A 19,001-nucleotide genomic window follows, 5' to 3' on the forward strand; every position below is an offset into this window, starting at 1 on the left:
CCCATTACTTGCTACTTGATCATTTTTATTGAGATGCCAGAGGTTTGGTGGAGGCACCTGTATGTAAAGTTCTACCACTGAGCTGGTAGAGTAGTCTGTCTTTTGGAGACTTAAAAGTATAATGAGGGCTTATAAGGTGCTGAATGTAAGGCAGATAGTTGTTTTTTTAATTGCTCCATACAAAAATATTTAAAGCAAATTGGATTCCAAAGCTTTCTCGTAAAGACCAAAAAGACAAAAATTCAATAGTGTAGATCAGCCTTTCTGAACCTTTGGGTCCCCAGATGTTGTTGGACTGCAACTCCCATCATCCCCAGCCATCATGGCCAATGGTCAGGAATTATGGGAATTATAGTCCAGCAACATCTGGGGACCCAAAGGTTGGGAAAAGCTGTATTTCGGAAAGCCTTAAAGACCTGGCTCTTTCAACAGGCCTTTGGGATCTCCGGGGAGGGTTAATTGTCTTGATTGAAATGCCTCCTGCCCTGTTTTAATATTGTTGTTGCAGCTGTATTGCTTTTATACTGTTTTTATATTGTATTATTGCATTTTATTATATTGTGTTTTAATGATTTTGTACGTCGCCTAGAGTGGCCATTGGCCAGATAGGCGACACAGAAATTAAATTTATTATTTATTATTATTATTATAGATAACCTTCTGAGATTCCTATTAATATTAAGCAGGGGCCTTTGCTGTACAGTTTTTTTGCACCTGCTAAACACTTTTTTTAGGCAAGCCCACCCAGACATGTAATGTTATTGTGTATATTGTTTTTAAAACTGCTTATTTTACATAAATTATTTAAATAAATTTATTTATTTAAAGTTTGATTTTATATTAATATTATGTAAGCTGCTTAAAGGTTTTTGATGACTAAGCAGTATACAAATCTTGTTATATAAAAAGAATTGCCATAAAATGGGCCAGCTTCAGGTTTGAGGGGGACATGAGCAAAGGATCTTCATATGGCCCCCTTCGTATCTGAGGGCCTACCTGGAAGGGGTGGTAGCACTCCCAGCAGTGCTGGGTGGCTAGATCTTGCCACACTTTTAATTTCCCGCCATGTCCCAAAGCAACAGTATGTCAGGGGCATGGTGGGAAATGAAGAGAGAGGCTAGAACCTGCCCCCAGCACTGGGCAGAGAGCTGGACCAGGAAAAGAAAATTTTAAGGAGGGTCCTGGGCATGCATCAGCAGTGGGCATTGCCAGCTGCCCAAGCATGCCAGGTGTTGAGGCTATTCCTGAAAGTACCCCTACCTTGAGAAAAGGAGGACCTCACATATGGAACAGAATTTGATTTTTTATCCTTAAAAAGAAAGAAAAATAGATGGTATATGGAGGAATTCTTTGTAGACATATAAGTATATATTTGGTTATAGGCCCTAAAGAAGAAGAGGAAGAAGCTGAAGGATCTGATGATGGTAAGAGTTTTGCTATTTCACCATATTGTGTTTGTAGCATGTGGGCCTTCTCGTAATTGGATTTTTTCCCTACCGTTCTCTAGAAGAGAAAGAAACAGAAGTTGACTATCAGACAGTGACTATCAATATGGAACAAAAAGTTTCAGACTCCTACAGTGTTGAAGAAAGATTGGGATCGTAAGTGTAGAAATATGTGTTTTCCCCTCTGTTGTTGGGATGCTGCATTTTCTTGATGAAAAATCTACCACTGTGTTGTCAGCTGTATTCAGGCACAGACCCAGTAATGCCTTTGCATTCATAGGAGTGCAACTCTGTATCCAACCCACTGAAATAAACCATAGAATAGGACAAAACTAACCCACCTCACTAAATGCCCTTTGGAAAGCTTTTAACATCCTAGCTAAAGTCATTGGAGAGGAGGCCAAATGGATCTCTCTGGGGAAGGAGCTTCAGAGCTGGAGCACAATAGCCAAGATGCTGGGTCCAATATATCAGCCCTCTTAACCTCAGAAGAAGGGTGATGGAGAGCTGTGCCTCAGCTGACTAACTAAGAGAGCAGACAAGCTCATACAAAAGAAGGTGGCCCATAAAGGTAATGAGCTCCCATGTGTATATCATTCAGAACTTTCTAAGTCTTCCTCCATACCTGCCTGCCTGCATGTAATTTCCCATGCTATCAAACCACATTTTTAATCAGTGTTAGTTTTGTTAGAATGGGAGGAACCATTGCTCAGCGGTAGAGCACATGCTTTGCATGCTGAAGGTCTCAGATTCAATCCTGGGCATCTCAGTTAAAATGAGCAGGGAGCAGGAGATGGGAAAGACCTTTGCCTGAAACCCAGGAGAGCTGCTGCCAGAGTAGACAAAGTATGGCTAGATGGACAAAGGGGTTTGACTGAGTATAAGGCAACTTCCTATGTTCCTATGAGGGTTTCACCATATACCCTTTAAGATGTACTTTTGTGTGACTCAGCATTTGCTGTGTTTTAGACTATGTGTCCTATCTTCTGAGTCCAAAGTTCATGTTAATCATTCCAAGGAATCAAAAAGCATGTTCTAATTTTTCAGTCTGTCTTGTGTGCTGACCCTCAAATGCTGAATCATTTAATGGGAATTATTCTGTATTTTGCAGGGGGAAATTCGGACAAGTCTTCCGGCTTGTTGAGAAGAAAACTGGAAAAGTTTGGGCAGGAAAATTTTTTAAAGCATATTCAGCTAAGGATAAAGAAAACATAAGACAAGAGATCAGCATTATGAACTGTCTGCACCATCCAAAACTTGTTCAGTGTGTAGATGCTTTTGAAGAGAAAGCAAATATTGTAATGGTTTTGGAACTGTGAGTATAAACCAGTATTGTTTATAGACTTAATAACCTTAATTTTTTCATCTTATAAAGGGCTTCCTGGTTCTCTAAAAAATCTGGAAGTTCTTCTTTATTTGTTGTTAACAGTAGCATATTCTGGCATACTCCCTTGTTAAATCAGATGTTGTATTCTGCTTGTAGGAAATCTACAAATCTTTTCTCTACCAAATCTGGAAGCAAGGAGGGGTTTGGAGCTTTTTTGTTTTTTGTTTTTGCCTTGGAAGGGCTGTTCAAGCCTCTCTTTCAAATCCTTCCTATGTCCCCCTCACTTCTTACTGCCTACCACGATCCATTTTTCCCATCCAGGAGCAGCAGAAGTAGCAAGGATAATCATATATGCTATTCTTAGATGTTGCATGTCCACAGGACAGATTTGGCTCACAGGATGCTAGGAGATTATGAGTGACTAACATGTAGCCGTCCTGCTGTTGCTAGACTTTAGCTCCCATTATCCCTGACCATTGGCCATGCTGGCTGGGTTGATGGGAGCTGAAGTCCAACATCTGAGGCACTATAGGTTAGCCACCCCTGCAGTAGATAATTACTGCTGATAAATGATATCCCAGCTAATCCACACTCTACACTGTAGACAATACTTAGGGGAAATTAAATAATATGGTTAAAGTAAGAAGCTTGCTTTGTGATCATTTTTTTCCCTCTCAAGTTCGGGTTTAGAAAAAACAAAGTTTTAGGAAAGGGATGACTTGTGTTCAAAACAAATATGAACGTCCTTGAATATGTGTCCGATTAAGATTATAGCAATTCCTTGTGTCGTGAAACGATGCTGTACAGTTTAGTTTTGCAGGCTCCAAATGACCAGAGATGGAATGTTTACTCTGTGACTTTTTTATCCTGATAATGATTCATTTGCAATCTCAAAGATCTTTACGTTTCCTCACGTAGGTTTTCTCTGTGCTAAGTATGTGTCTGACTTGTGGAAAGTGTACTGTCCTGCCTTGCCTCACTTCACCTGTCCACTATGCTGAGTGTGATGCCATTGTTGTGGTAGCAGTCGGGGTGATACTTTCACAGCCTTGATCACTGGGGCAACTGTTAAGATAATGTTAAGCAAAATGCCGCATGTACAGAGTACATTAAAAATACAGATAAAAAAAAACATGATTTAGAGTTAGAATCCTTGTTATACAACTTCATGCTTGAATGCAAGACTGTTGTTTTATTGTTAGATTTAAACCTTGACCAAGTTGGTGATAGTGGGTAATATGAATTATATAGAAACCAGTCCAACTTAGCACTGAACTGGGAGTTGGCAGCTCTAATGGAAAATAGGAGGAATGTACAACATTTGTTGGACTGCATACAGCTTTGCACAACATTAATTTCTTCTACCTTCTGAATTTATTTATTTATTTATTTATTTATTAAATTTATATACCGCCCGACTAGCAATAGCTCTCTGGGCGGTGAACATAGAAATACAAAGCATAAAAAATACAATAAATAACACAATATGATACAAAATAACAATCTAAATCAATGCAGTAACATTTTAAATTTAAATCAATTTAGATTAAAATGCTTCGGAGAATAAAAAGGTTTTAACCTGGCGCCGAAAAGAAAGCAGCGTCAGCGCCAGGCGCACTTCCTCGGGGAGACCATTCCACAGGTCGGGGGCCACCACCGAGAAGGCCCTAGATCTTGTCATCACCCTCCGGGCATCCCTATGGGTTGGAATCCGGAGGAGGGCCTTCGTAGCTGAACGTAGTGTACGGGCGGGTTCATATCGGAAGAGGCGTTCCGCAAGGTAACGTGGTCCCGCACCGTATAAGGCTTTATAGGTTAATACCAACACTTTGAATCTAGCCCGGAAACATATTGGCAGCCAGCAGGCGGGCCAGGACAGGTGTTATATGCTCAGACCGCTTTGTTCTTGTTAGCAGTCTGGCTGCCGCGTTTTGCACTAGCTGTAGTTTCCGAACTGTCTTCAGAGGTAGCCCTACGTAGAGCGCATTGCAGTAATCCAAACGCGAGGTTACCAGAGCATGTACCACTGATGTAAGGTCCTCTTTACTCAAATAGGGACGTAGCTGGGCTACCAACTGAAGTTGGTAGAACGCATTCCTTGCCACCGAGGCTACTTCAGCCTCAAGTGAAAGGGAAGTCTAGGAGGACTCCCAGACTACGAACCCGTTCCTTTAGGGGGAGTGTAACCCCATCCAGGACAGGGCATATATCCACCATCCGATCAGAGAACCCGTCCACCAACAGCATCTCAGTCTTATCTGGATTGAGCTTCAGTTTGTTAACTCTCATCCAGTCCATTATCGCGGCCAGGCAGCGGTTCAGCACATCAACAGCCTCACCTGAAGAAGATGAAAAGGAGAAGTAGAGCTGCGTGTCATCAGCATACTGATGACAACGCACTCCAAAGCTCCTGATGACCTCACCCAACGGCTTCATGTAGATATTAAAAAGCAAGGGGGACAGAACTGACCCCTGCGGGACCCCATATTGGAGAACCCACGGTGTCGAGCAATGTTCCCCGAGCACTACCTTCTGGAGACGGCCCGCCAAGTAGGAGCGGAACCACTGCCAAGCAGTACCTCCAACTCCCAACTCCCCGAGCCTCTCCAGAAGGATACCATGGTCGATGGTATCAAAAGCCGCTGAGAGATCAAGGAGAATCAACAGAGTCACACTCCCTCTGTCTCTCTCCCGACATAGGTCATCATACAGGGCGACCAAGGCTGTCTCGGTGCCAAAACCAGGCCTAAAACCCGATTGAAATGGATCTAGATAATCGGTTTCATCCAATAGCGCCTGGAGCTGGCCAGCAACCACTCGTTCTAAGACCTTGCCCAGGAATGGAACATTCGCGACTGGCCTGTAGCTGTTAAGATTGTCTGGGTCCAAGGAAGGCTTTTTCAGAAGTGGTCTCACCACTGCCTCTTTCAGACAGCTAGGGACCACTCCCTCTCGTAAAGAGGCATTTATCACTTCCTTGGCCCAGCTACCTGTTCCATCCCTGCTAGTTTTTATTAGCCAAGAGGGGCAAGGATCCAGTACCGAAGTGGTTGCACGTACCTGTCCAAGCACCTTGTCCACGTCCTCGAGCTGAACCAACTGGAACTCATCCAACAAAACATGACAAGACTGTGTTCTGGACACCTCACTAGGATCAACTGCTATAACTTGCGAGTCTAAGTCCCGGCGGATGCATGAGATCTTATTCTGGAAGTGATCGGCAAACTGGTTACAGCGGGTCTCCGATGATTCCACCATGTCCGGAGGGTTTGCATGAAGAAGCCCCCGGACAACTCGAAAGAGCTCCGCTGGGCGACAGAGAGAAGATTTTATAGTGGCAGCAAAATGATGTTTTTTAGCTGCCTTCACCGCTCCTACATACAGCTTTGTCGAAGCACTAACCAGCGCATAATTGCATCCGTTGGGAGTTTGCCTCCATTTCCGCTCAAGCCGCCTCCTATCTTGCTTCATCGCTCTCAGCTCCAGAGTATACCATGGAGCTGTATGAGCTCTACACAGGAGAGGGCGTGCAGGAGCGATCGTGTCAACAGTCCAGGTCATCTCCGTATTCCACAGAGCGGCCAGGGCTTCAACAGGAGCGCCAGTCCTATCAGCCAGAAAATCCCCCAGAGCCCTTTGAAAACCTTCAGGATCCATTAGTCTCCGGGGGCGGACCAATTTAATAGGTCCCCCACCCTTGCAGAGGGAAGAGGTTATTGAAAGTCTAAACTTCAGCAAGCAGTGATCTGTCCATGACAAAGGGAGTGTTTTGAGACTCCCCACATCCAGATCACTATCCCCATGTCCAGTAGCAAAAACAAGGTCTAGAGTGTGCCCCGAAGCATGTGTTGGACCACTAACATATTGAGACAGCCCCATGGCTGTCATGGAAGCCATGAAGTCCTGAGCCGCGCCAGACAAAGTAGTCTCGGCATGAATGTTGAAATCCCCCAGTACTAATAAGAACATAAGAAGAGCCTGCTGGATCAGGCCAATGGCCCATCTAGTCCAGCATCCTGTTCTCACAGTGGCCAACCAGGTGCCTGGGGGAAGCCCGCAAGCAGGACCCGAGTGCAAGAACACTCTCCCCTCCTGAGGCTTCCAGCAACTGGTTTTCAGAAGCATGCTGCCTCTGACTAGGGTGGCAGAGCACAGCCATCATGGCTAGTAGCCATTGATAGCCCTGTCCTCCATGAATTTGTCTAATCTTCTTTTAAAGCCGTCCAAGCTGGTGGCCATTACTGCATCTTGTGGGAGCAAATTCCATAGTTTAACTATGCGCTGAGTAAAGAAGTACTTCCTTTTGTCTGTCCTGAATCTTCCAACATTCAGCTTCTTTGAATGTCCACGAGTTCTAGTATTATGAGAGAGGGAGAAGAACTTTTCTCTATCCACTTTCTCAATGCCATGCATAATTTTATACACTTCTATCATGTCTCCTCTGACCCGCCTTTTCTCTAAACTAAAAAGCCCCAAATGCTGCAACCTTTCCTCGTAAGGGAGTCGCTCCATCCCCTTGATCATTCTGGTTGCCCTCTTCTGAACCTTTTCCAACTCTATAATATCCTTTTTGAGATGAGGCGACCAGAACTGTACACAGTATTCCAAATGCGGCCGCACCATAGATTTATACAACAGCATTATGATATCGGCTGTTTATTTTCAATACCTTTCCTAATTATCGCTAGCATGGAATTTGCCTTTTTCACAGCTGCCGCACACTGGGTCGACATTTTCATCGTGCTGTCCACTACAACCCCGAGGTCTCTCTCCTGGTCGGTCACCGCCAGTTCAGACCCCATGAGCGTATATGTGAAATTAAGATTTTTTGCTCCAATATGCATAATTTTACACTTGTTTATATTGAATTGCATTTGCCATTTTTCCGCCCATTCACTCAGTTTGGAGAGTTCTTTTTGGAGCTCTTCGCAATTCCTTTTTGTTTTAACAACCCTGAACAATTTAGTGTCGTCAGCAAACTTGGCCACTTCACTGCTCACTCCTCATTCTAGGTCATTAATGAACAAGTTGAAAAGTACAGGTCCCAATACCGATCCTTGAGGGACTCCACTTTCTACAGCCCTCCATTGGGAGAACTGTCCGTTTATTCCTACTCTCTGCTTTCTGCTTCTTAACCAATTCCTTATCCACAAGAGGACCTCTCCTCTTATTCCATGACTGCTAATCTTCCTCAGAAGCCTTTGGTGAGGTACCTTGTCAAACGCTTTTTGAAAGTCTAAGTACACTATGTCCACTGGATCACCTCTATCTATATGCTTGTTGACACTCTCAAAGAATTCTAATAGGTTACTGAGACAGGACTTTCCCTTGCAGAAGCCATGCTGGCTCTGCTTCAGCAAGGCTTGTTCTTCTATGTGCTTAGTTAATCTAGCTTTAATCATACTTTCTACCAGTTTTCCAGGGACAGAAGTTAAGCTAACTGGCCTGTAATTTCCAGGATCCCCTCTGGATCCCTTTTTGAAGATTGGCATTACATTTGCCACTTTCCAGTCCTCGGGCACGGAGGAGGACCCAAGGGACAAGTTACATATTTTAGTTAGCAGATCAGCAATTTCACCTTTGAGTTCTTTGAGAACTCTCGGGTGGATGCCATCCGGGCCCGGTGATTTGTCAGTTTTTATATTGTCCATTAAGCTTAGAACTTCCTCTCTCATTACCACTATTTGTCTCAGTTCCTCAGAATCCCTTCCTGCAAATGTTAGTTCAGGTTCAGGGATCTGCCCTATATCTTCCACTGTGAAGACAGATGCAAAGAATTCATTTAGCTTCTCTGCAATCTCCTTATCGTTCTTTAGTACACCTTTGACTCCCTTATCATCCAAGGGTCCAATTGTCTCCCTAGATGGTCTCCTGCTTTGAATGTATTTATAGAATTTTTTGTTGTTGGTTTTTATGTTCTTAGCAATGTGCTCCTCAAAATCTTTCTTAGCATCCCTTATTGTCTTCTTGCATTTCTTTTGCCAGAGTTTATGTTCTTTTTTATTTTCTTCATTCGGACAAGACTTCCATTTTTTGAAGGAAGACTTTTTGCCTCTAAGAGCTTCCTTGACTTTGCTCGTTAACCATGCTTGGCATCTTCTTGGCCCTGGCGGTACCTTTTCTGATCTGCGGTATGCACTCCAGTTGAGCTTCTAATATAGTGTTTTTAAACAACTTCCAAGCATTTTCGAGTGATGTGACCCTCTGGACTTTGTTTTTCAGCTTTCTTTTTACCAATCCCCTCATTTTTGTGAAGTTTCCTCTTTTGAAGTCAAATGTGACCGTGTTGGATTTTCTTGGCAATTGGCCAGTTACATGTATGTTTAATTTAATAGCACTGTGGTCACTGCTCCCAATCGGTTCAACAACACTTACATCTCGCACCAGGTCCCGGTCCCCACTGAGGATTAAGTCCAGGGTTGCCGTCCCTCTGGTCGGTTCCATGACCAACTGATCTAGGGAATAGTCATTTAGAATATCTAGAAACTTTGCTTCTTTGTCATGACTGGAACACATATGCAGCCAGTCTGGGGGATTTCAGCAATATATCCGAGACCACTTCCGCCAGCTCAGTTAGGGAAGCCATTGGGCAGCAAGGTGGGCGGTACACCAAAAGGATTCCCAGCCTGTCCCTCTGGCCCAACATAAGGTGCAAACACTCCAGGCCAGTAGTTGCATGAACATGGTGCTTGGTGAGTGAGATGGAACTCTTATAGACAACAGCAACTCCACCTCCCCGACCCTCAGATCTACTATGATGCTGAACCAAGTACCCCGGTGGGCAGAGCTGAGAGAGGCCAACTCCTCCCTGCTCGCCCACCCAGGTCTCGGTTATACATGCCAGATCGGCTGCTTCGTCCACAATCAGATCGTGGACAAGGGAGATTTTATTATATACCGATCTGGCATTTAAGAGCAGCAACTGGAGATCTGAGAGTTGGCTGAGAGGACTACTAACGACCTTGCGGGTGTGGGAAGGACCGGAACAAGGCACAGCCACAACATGTCTGGACCGCGTTCCTCTTACCTTGCATGTCCTTCTCACAACGCCATACCTTCCTTTGCCCGTCACTACGGCGATTGGGGCCCCCTCAAGTCTCCCTGCCTGGTAGATAAAGCTCTCTCCGAAGCACATAATAAAAACTTAAATATACAACAATTATGTGAATGACTAAACATAGATACAAGCATATAAGCATACACACTCACTCACCCATACATTCAGATAGCCAGCCACCATTCATCTCAAATCAGCACACCAACGTGATGCCACACACTGTGCGCGTAGGAGCCGGCTTCAAGATCTCTCTTGGGACAATCTGATGTCAATAAACAGCCATACATACAAACATATAAACATACACACTCACTCACACATACATTCAAATAACCAGCCACCCATTCATCCCGAACCAAATCAACACCCCAACGTAGTCTCTGTGCGCGTAGAAGCCAGCTTCAAAATCTCTCTTGAGACAGTCAGATGACAATGGTGGCAGAAAGCAGAGCTTGGAAAAGTTACTTTTTTGAACTACAACTCCCATCAGCCCAATCCAGTGGCCATGCTGGCTGGGGCTGATGGGAGTTGTAGTTCAAAAAAAGTAACTTTTCCAAGCTCTGGCAGAAAGCATAGGCCACCAATAAACAGCAGCAACCGCAGCAGCCACGATGGAAAAGCACAAGCACAGCCGCAGAAAACGCCAGCAACAGCGGAGGAGCAAGGCCGCATCCGTCCCGGGGCACAAGCCGCAAGCACAGCGCCAAGCAGTGGCAGCAGCCAAAGCCCAACGCGGCGACAAAAACGACAGCGAACCACCCGGCAGCAGCCAGCTGCCGTCCCGGCAAGCGGCAAACACCGCCCGACCGCAGCAGAAGGGATCGAAAAGCCAGCAGCAGGAGCAACACAAGAGCAAAGACAACACAGGAGACGACGACCGCAGACGACAGCGAGCAGGCAGGACCCCCACGGTAGGCGGGACAGGCGACAGCAACATAAGCAGCCCTGATGATGCCGACAAGCGACAACAAGCAGGGAGGACCCACCAAACAGGCAGGACCCCCACGCGTCGCAACAGCATCGCAACAAGAAATTAAAATAAAGTACATGATTATAGATAATAATGAGCTGTTCAGTTACATTAGCTTCTCATGGACTCTGATTTCAAAGCTGGAGGACATTCATATACCTTTCAGCCTCTATATGTGATAGGAGGGTAAGGCAGCCACAGCTTTTCCTCCCCAGCTTTGTTGTCTCCTCCCTGCCCTACTTGCTGTAATTGATCAGGCCCCCAGTTTCCACACAGCAGCAGGGGAGGGGAGTGGATAACTTGGCTGGGAGGGAAAGGGCAAAAGAAGCCATGACTAGCTTATCTCCTGCCACAGTGGGAAACTTGAAATTAGAGATGGTGGAAAACTTTGGCACTTTCCAACACAATGTGAGAACTGAAACACAGCCATCTTCAAAACTTGCACCTATCCGAATTTTGCAATGCCATTTTCCAACCAAAACTGTTTCCAAAAGTGCATATATTAGGGGAAAGTGTGCATAAAAATGAATATGCTAGTGAATAACATACAAAAATGCATTAGGAGAATTTGCATGCAAAAATTTGTACATTATTCAAAGCCGCATACAAAGATGTTTTTAGGGAAAATTCACACTAGAATGCTGAGGATATTTTTTTTAATAAACAAATTGCTGCAGAAATGTGGAGAACTGAATTTAAGATTGGAAAAATGAGAAACGGAGAGGACTAAAACTGACAGCTCTTTCCATCCCTAGTAGGGATGTAATTAATTGACTGGATCAATCAATTTAAGAAGGCCTAATCAACTAAAAAAGTGCAGTGATTAATCAGGCAGTAGATTTTTCCCCCTAAATAAACGATGTATTTTTAGTATGTGCTTATAAAAACTGCAGATGGTAAGCACCATCTTAAGAGGCATTTTCCCACTTTCTCCCTCTCTCATATAGGAATGAATACTTCTTCTAAGATGATGCTTGATGTGACGCGTGTGTGTGTTATCTAAAAGCAAAGGCAATATGATTCATACATTAGAAATACTGTGTTTTCCTATATGCAAGTTCATGCAAATTCAGTTGATTTACTAATCAATGTATCTACTGAAATGAGTTTAACATTTCTTTTAAATTATATCCAATTTACAGTGTAATTTGATGTGGATGGTCATATATGAGCATATTTTGTCAAAAAGGAAATGACAAACCCAGTTCTATGTAGAATGTACCATTGGTCTCACCTGAAAGGTGATTTTCATAGGAAGGGGCCATCACTGTGGGAAATAGTTCCACCTATCGTGCGAAGGCAAGAATGTTTTTGAAGTCAAGACTAGGGACGTCATGCCCCTCCCACTCTCCAGTTCATTCGTAGCGAGTCTAAAAGAGATATCTAAAAATACAAGAACAAGGCCAACAGGCCTGCCAGGAAAATAACATAATAGTCACATGCATAACAACATGACTCTAACATAACTTCATAACATAACAGAACTAAAAGTCTTGACTTCACTCTTACATTTAAATATAATATGGAAACAATAACATGTAACCCATTGATAAAATCGCTAGTCATCCTCCAACTGGGAGGGTCGTGATGGCCCCTTCCTATGAAAATCACCTTTCAGGTGAGACCAATGGTACATTTTCCATAGGAAGTGGGCCATCACTGTGGGATGTACCAAAGCAACCCATATAGGGAGGGACCACCCACATGTTAATCCTCATTAAGAACCTGTTGCAACACTCGTCTGCCAAAAGAAGCATCAGCAGAGGCATAACGATCAATTTTATAATGTCTTATAAACGAGTGTGGGGAAGACCAGACTGCGGCCCTACAAATATCGGCAACAGGAGCATTAGTAGCAAAAGCAGCCGAAGTGGCAGCTGACCTAGTAGAATGAGCTGTTATACTAGCAGGAACTGGCAGCTTCAGGGACTCATATGCTAAGGTAATGCATGCCCTTAACCAACGGGATAAGGTAGGATTGGATACTTTATGTCCCATAGACCCTGGATGAAAGGATACAAACAGAGACTCCGTTCGTCGAATCTCTTGGGTCCTAGACAGGTAGGTCTTGAGAGCCCTCCGGACATCCAACGAATGCCAAGCCTTCTCGAGAGGATGGGTAGGATTCGGGCAAAAGGAAGGCAAAACAATGTCCTGGTTGCAATGAAAAACTGAATCGACCTTGGGACGAAAGGAAGGGTCAGTCTTCAGCACAACAGAGTCCTTATGGAAGACGCAGAGGTGTCTAGCAGAAGACAATGCGCCCAACTCCGAAACGCGTCTGGCAGATGTGATTGCGATCAGAAACAGGACCTTGAAGGACAGTATACGTAGGGGCACAGTCCTGATGGGTTCAAACGGAGGGCGTTGCAAAGCCTGCAGAACTTTCGGCAAACTCCATGAGGGGAACCGATGGACAACAGCCGGAGAGCGTAGGGCGACTCCCCTCAAAAAACGTTTGATGAACGGATGTGAGGAGATATGATCTCCAGGAGAGGACACTGAGAGAATGGATGACAGAGTAGACGCCTGTCGACGTAGAGTTTGGGTCGAAGTCCCATCATAAAGCCAGTATGGAGAAATTGGAGCACCTGGTGCACATTGGCCTGGGATGGATCGTGGTGGTGGGACTGACACCACTTGGAGAAAGCCACCCAGGTATGTTGATAAATGCGAGTGGTAGATGGTCTTCTCGAGGCCAAAATAATATCAATCACAGCGTCAGACAGTCCAGCTGACCTCAAGTGTCTCCGTTCAAACGCCACGCTGTTAGATTGAGCCAAGTAGGGTCCTGGTGCAGTACTGGGCCCTGGGATAGGAGGTCTGGCGTTACTGGAAGTGTCCAAGGATCCATCATTGACATTGCCAGAAGATCTGAGAACCACGGTCGGCGTGGCCAAAATGGTGCTATCAGAACCAGCTGTGCCCTTTCGGTTCGCGCCTTCCTCAAGGTTTTGGCTAACAATGGTATGGGAGGAAAGGCGTACAATAGACCGTCTGGCCACGGTGTTGTCAGAGCATCCACTGCTTCTGCTGTTGAGTCCAGGTATCGAGCAAAGTACCTTGGAAGCTGGCAATTGTGACTGGAAGCAAACAGGTCGACTGAGAGGGCGCCGAACCGACACTGGAGACGATGGAAAATGGCTGGATGAAGTTTCCATTCTCCCGGGAAGACCTGTTGTCTGCTGAGCCAGTCTGCTGTCACATTCCAAATCCCTCTGAGGTGCTCTGCTTTCAGGGATTGTAGATGTTGTTCTGCCCAGACAAAGATGAGGGAGGCTAAGTCCTGCAGAGGACGAGACCTGGTGCCCCCCTGTCTGTTCAAATGTGATTTTACACACGTGTTGTCTGTTCGAATGAGCACATGCTGCAAAGGGAACAGAGATTGAAAATGACATAGAGCCAAGTGGACAGCCTTTAGTTCCAGCCAGTTGATGCTTCGAGATTGCTCTGCGTTGGGCCAAACCCCTTGAACGTACTGGGAGTTGCAGTGGGCTCCCCAACCTATGAGGCTGGCGTCTGTGGTCACGACGGTTCTGCGGGGTTCTCTGAACGACGTGCCCTTGGAGAGGTGTTGAACCTTGGTCCACCAGCGGAAGGAGAGGCGCAGAGCGGGGCTCAAACGAACTTTGCGATGGTTGGAGCTGGCAATGTCTTTTTGAAAAGGCAACAGAGTCCACTGAAGGGGCCGAGTGTGAGCCCGAGCCCAGGGCACAATGTGGATTGTGGAGATAAACATCCCGAGCGCTCTGGCAAGAAGCATGACGTCTGCGGATGTTTGTTGCATCAGGGACCTTGCGATGCTTGTGATGGCAGTGATGCGATCTGGAGCCAGGAAGACCATTGCCTGCAGGGTGTCCAACATTGCCCCAAGATGTAGTAGGCGTTGGGTTGGTTGGAGATGGCTTTTGTCGAAGTTGACAAGCCAGCCGTAGGTCTGCAAAACATTGAGGGTGATCATTAAATGATGATGAGCCAGCTCTTCAGATTTGGCCCGTATGAGCAGATCATCCAAATATGGGTAGATATGAACCCCTTGGGTCCGAAGGTAAGCCACTAGGATGAGTAGCACCTTGGAAAATACTCTTGGAGCAGAGGAGAGGCCAAAAGGCATCGCTCTATATTGAAAATGTTGGTGGCCAAAAGCAAACCGAAGAAACTTTCTGTGGGCTATGCAAATGGGTACATGGAGATACGCTTCCTTAAGGTCGATAGAAGCCAGGAAGTCTCCTTCATGCAGACTCTCGGTAATGGAATGGAGAGATTCCATTTTAAACTTGCGGTATGTTACAAAACGGTTGACAAACTTGAGATCCAATACCGCCCTCCAAGATAAATCTCGTTTTGGCACAGCAAATAGGAGGGAGTACATCCCTTCCGATCTCTCAGTTGTGGGGACTGGCTCTATTGCCGCTATGTGCAAGAGGTGATGTATAGCTGTCTGCATGATGTTGTGCCTGGCTGGTGCCCTTGGGCAAGGAGACGGGTGGAATCTGTCTGATGGGGTTGCCCAGAACTCTATGGTATAGCCATAAGTGAAGAGGTCCCTGATCCAGGAGACCTTAGTGAGGCTCAGCCATCGATCTCCAAAATTAAGTAATCTGCCACCTATGGGGATGGCGTTAATACTACTTGTGTAGGCGAGGACCTCCCCTATATGAGGACGATGAGTTGCCCCTGCGCCCTTGGTACTGACCTCTGCCCTGGAAGCGTCGGTTCCAGGAAGCCCTGAATGCGTTGGAATCATAGGGTCTGAAATCGCGGCCTCGTCCTCCTGGCCGCGTTCCTCAAAAAGGCTGGTTAGAACGAAAGGAGGGAAATCGCCTAAAGGGCCTGTGGTCGATGTTCTTGACTGTGGCTAGAACCGGTTTATGGGCGTCTTTTGGATCAACCAGAACTGCCTTTAGAGCTTCCTCGCCGAAGAGTAGAGATCCGGAGTAAGGGGCCTTGGACAGGTTCAATCTGGCCGCTGAATCAGCTTGCCAGTGGCGAAGCCAGAGGGTACGACGAGCGACTATTTGAGTCGTCATGGCTCGTGCCCCTAATTGGGTGGCATCCAAAGTGGCATCGGCCACAAAAGCTGCTGTCTTACGTAATTTCAATAGTGCTCTTTTGAAGGCGACAGGATCAGGGTTATCATCCTCTAGAAGGTCATCCAGCCACATCATAGATGCTCTGGAGAAGATGGAGGCTGAGGCGGAGGCACGCATGGCTAGGGCAGTGGCCTCGTGGTTCTTGCGGAGGGCGAAGTCTATTCGACGTTCAGTAGTATCTTTTAGGTGGGATTCCCCTTCCCTGGGCAAGATAGATCGTGAAACGAGGCGAGCGATCGGTTCATCTATGCCAGGGACCTCTAACTTGGTGGCGAAGTCTGGGGCTAGGGCGTAAAGTCTGTCAGCCATGTTCTTGAAGCGTCGAGCTTTGAGCGGGTGGGCCCATTTATCGGAAGCTAATTTGGCAATTGGGTCCGGCACCGGGATGTAGTGTTCAGTAGGTGCAGGGGATTTGAGGACCTTGGCCCCTTTGAGAGTTGGAGCGGACGAAGTTGAGGGCGCAGTCTGGAGACCAAGGGTATGAAGTACCCTACGTGCGAGCAGTTGGTAATCTGAGGTATTGAACAAGCGATACGATGTATCCTCCTCATGATCTGAATAGTCGCTCCAGTCGTCTCCTTCAACATGGTCAGTGAAAGTTAACTCCTCCGCATACGAGGCTTGGTCCGTACATCTGCCTCTGGCTACATCGAAGGGATCTGGCGAGCAGGAAGGATGAGCAGCATGGAACGCACGTTGGTCCATGTTGAGTGGGGGTATGGCAGGAACCTGTGGTAGTGACTGCATTTGTGTGAAATAAGCCAGCATGGCTTGGAGTTGGGAGAGGAAATCAGGAGACAGCTGCAGACCAGATGTGTGAGATGTATGTGCCTGGTGGGCTGTTGGAACAGATGTCTGAGGCGGTAAGCCAGAGGTAGGTTCGTTAGGCGAACCGTGAGGGGGAAAGCCAACAAACTCTTCCTCGTCAGAGGCAGTAGCAGGAGAATGGAAAATATCACTTATGTGTGTCTGTGCTGTGGTGGTTGTTGGCACAGAAACATAACGAGGACGCTTTGGTTTACTATGGCTGGAAAGATGTTTTGTCTTAGCCAGTGCTTTGGCATGTCTGGTCTTAGACGTGTTAGTATGTTGTGGCTTGGCTGATTGTGGCATGTCTGGCTGATCTGGCACCATGTGTGTTGATGGTGACATGCCTGGCTGTTCTGCCATCTTATATGAACCTGGGTGCAGTACACTGCCACGGAGGGGGCAGAATGTAAAGACCCGAACTGGCACAGCGTACTACCACGGAGGGGGTAGGATACACTGGCAGATGGCGAATGCACTGCCACAGAGGGGGCAGAATGCACAGAGGTATCCACGTTAATATAATATAGGCTGTTTTAGAGTTGGCACACTCAGATTAGTGCTGTGGGCTGGGTTTTTGGCTTGTTCACGGCCCCATAGGGGGCAGGATATGTAATGTAAATCAGATTTAATACAAGTCAGCCACTGATATTAAAGCTCCAGCCTTGATAATGTAATCCAGCCACTAGGATTAAAGCTCCAGCCTTGATAATGTAATCCAGCCACTAGGATTAAAACTCCAGCCTTGATAATGTAATCCAGCCACTAGGATTAAAGCTCCAGCCTTGATAATACAATCCAGCCCACTAGGATTGGAGCTCCAGCCTTAATAATACAATTCAGCCACTATGATTACAGCCACAGTAAAAATGTGTGTAAATCAGCCTTGTGTAAGTTTGTCAGCAGCACATATACACAAACATACAGATAGGTAGCCTGCAGGGGAGGTATCCGAAGCTAAATAGATGGTAACAAAAAAAGGCGGGAATTTTGAATTTCAAAAAATGGCGCCCGGAAAAAAAACGGGCGGGAAAAAACGATCAAAACGGGGCTGAGGGAGAAGGAGCAATGGCGGCCGTCGCAAGCGAACTGGGGGAAGGGCTGGCCAGCACGGACTCGCCGAAAGCCGCAGTAGCGGTTGGAAAAGAAACTCTGGAAGAGCAGGTAGAGGAAAACACGGCAGCCGCCGCAGAGAGAGCCGCCGTCGCGGTCTGTAAAGCCCTTCGCAGTGGGATTTAAGCCACGTAGCGAGGGCGATCTGCGGTAAGGTAGTAACGGCGGGAGCCGCAGCTGCAAGCTCCTGCAGAGATCGGATCAGCCGCAGCCGCGGCAACGATCAGGGGGGGGAGGGAGAGGGATTCCCCTTCCCTCACAAGCGATCAAAAGCGATCTAAAAAAAAAAAGAAGAAGAAGAAGAACCGCAGCCACGGTCACTGAGGGAGCCCCCTGGCTACGGGGGGGGGAGGGGGCTTGAAACTGCAAAAATAAAGAGAGCCGCAGCCGCGGTCTCAGAGCACCCCAATCAAGGGAATAAAAGGAATTAAATAGCCCTGAGGAAAGGGGGAAGAGAGCCGCAGCCGCGGTCTCTGAGGGGATCCTCAGTAGGCTAGACACAAAAAACAGCAAAAAGGTTTTGAAGAGAAAAAGAGAAACAAATACGAGACTTAGCTAAATGCTACGTGAAATTCCAATCTTGTTCGTACGAAGGCAAGAATGAACTGGGGAGTGGGAGGGGCATGACGTCCCTAGTCTTGACTTCAAAAACATTCTTGCCTTCGCACGATAGGTGGAACTATTTCCCACAGTGATGGCCCACTTCCTATGGAAAATCCAATTTCTGTCAAGGAAACAAAGCATGTGTATGTTTGTATAAAATGATTTAATTTGCTTGATACGTTTTTCATTTGCTCGAAATAGTTGAAGTTATGTGAAATGTTTTGATAAAGAATAACTGAATAATGGTTCAGGAAATTGGAGAAATATTAGCAAAGGGGGGGAGGGAGAAATAGGAGGGGGGAAATCATGGCTGTTTCAAGAGAACAGCTGGTCCGAGCAAATATCAGGGCCCAGAAACCTGTGGAAGCTCCACTGATGTACCTGTACCACCATTCTTACATTTTTTGTAGTTGCTCTGGTGCAAAGAGGGGAAGAAAGAGAAAGTGGGAGAAAAGGTGGATTCCCTCATATCTTACTTGGTGTTTGTGATAAAGAATAGATAATGTGGTGGTTGAGAGTAGAGGGAAGGACTGTGTGAGTTTAGGGGCAGTGGAGTGTTTGTGCATTAAAGCATTCTGTTTGTTCA

The 19,001-nt window shown here is 46.2% G+C and overlaps 1 protein-coding gene across 11 annotated transcripts in view; it reads left to right on the forward strand.

Moving 5' to 3' along the window:
- MYLK (myosin light chain kinase) overlaps positions 1-19,001 on the forward strand; it is a 323,824-nt gene that overhangs the window by 278,271 nt on the left and 26,552 nt on the right. For all 11 annotated transcript variants that reach the window (XM_061609072.1, XM_061609074.1, XM_061609073.1 and 8 more), the window contains 3 exons: positions 1,383-1,424; positions 1,508-1,601; positions 2,557-2,760. In XM_061609072.1, coding sequence (XP_061465056.1) covers positions 1,383-1,424; positions 1,508-1,601; positions 2,557-2,760 — 340 coding nt within the window. The remainder of the gene's footprint in view (positions 1-1,382; positions 1,425-1,507; positions 1,602-2,556; positions 2,761-19,001) is intronic.

Source organism: Rhineura floridana, chromosome 2 (assembly GCF_030035675.1).
Source record: "Rhineura floridana isolate rRhiFlo1 chromosome 2, rRhiFlo1.hap2, whole genome shotgun sequence".
Classification (NCBI taxonomy): domain Eukaryota; kingdom Metazoa; phylum Chordata; class Lepidosauria; order Squamata; family Rhineuridae; genus Rhineura; species Rhineura floridana.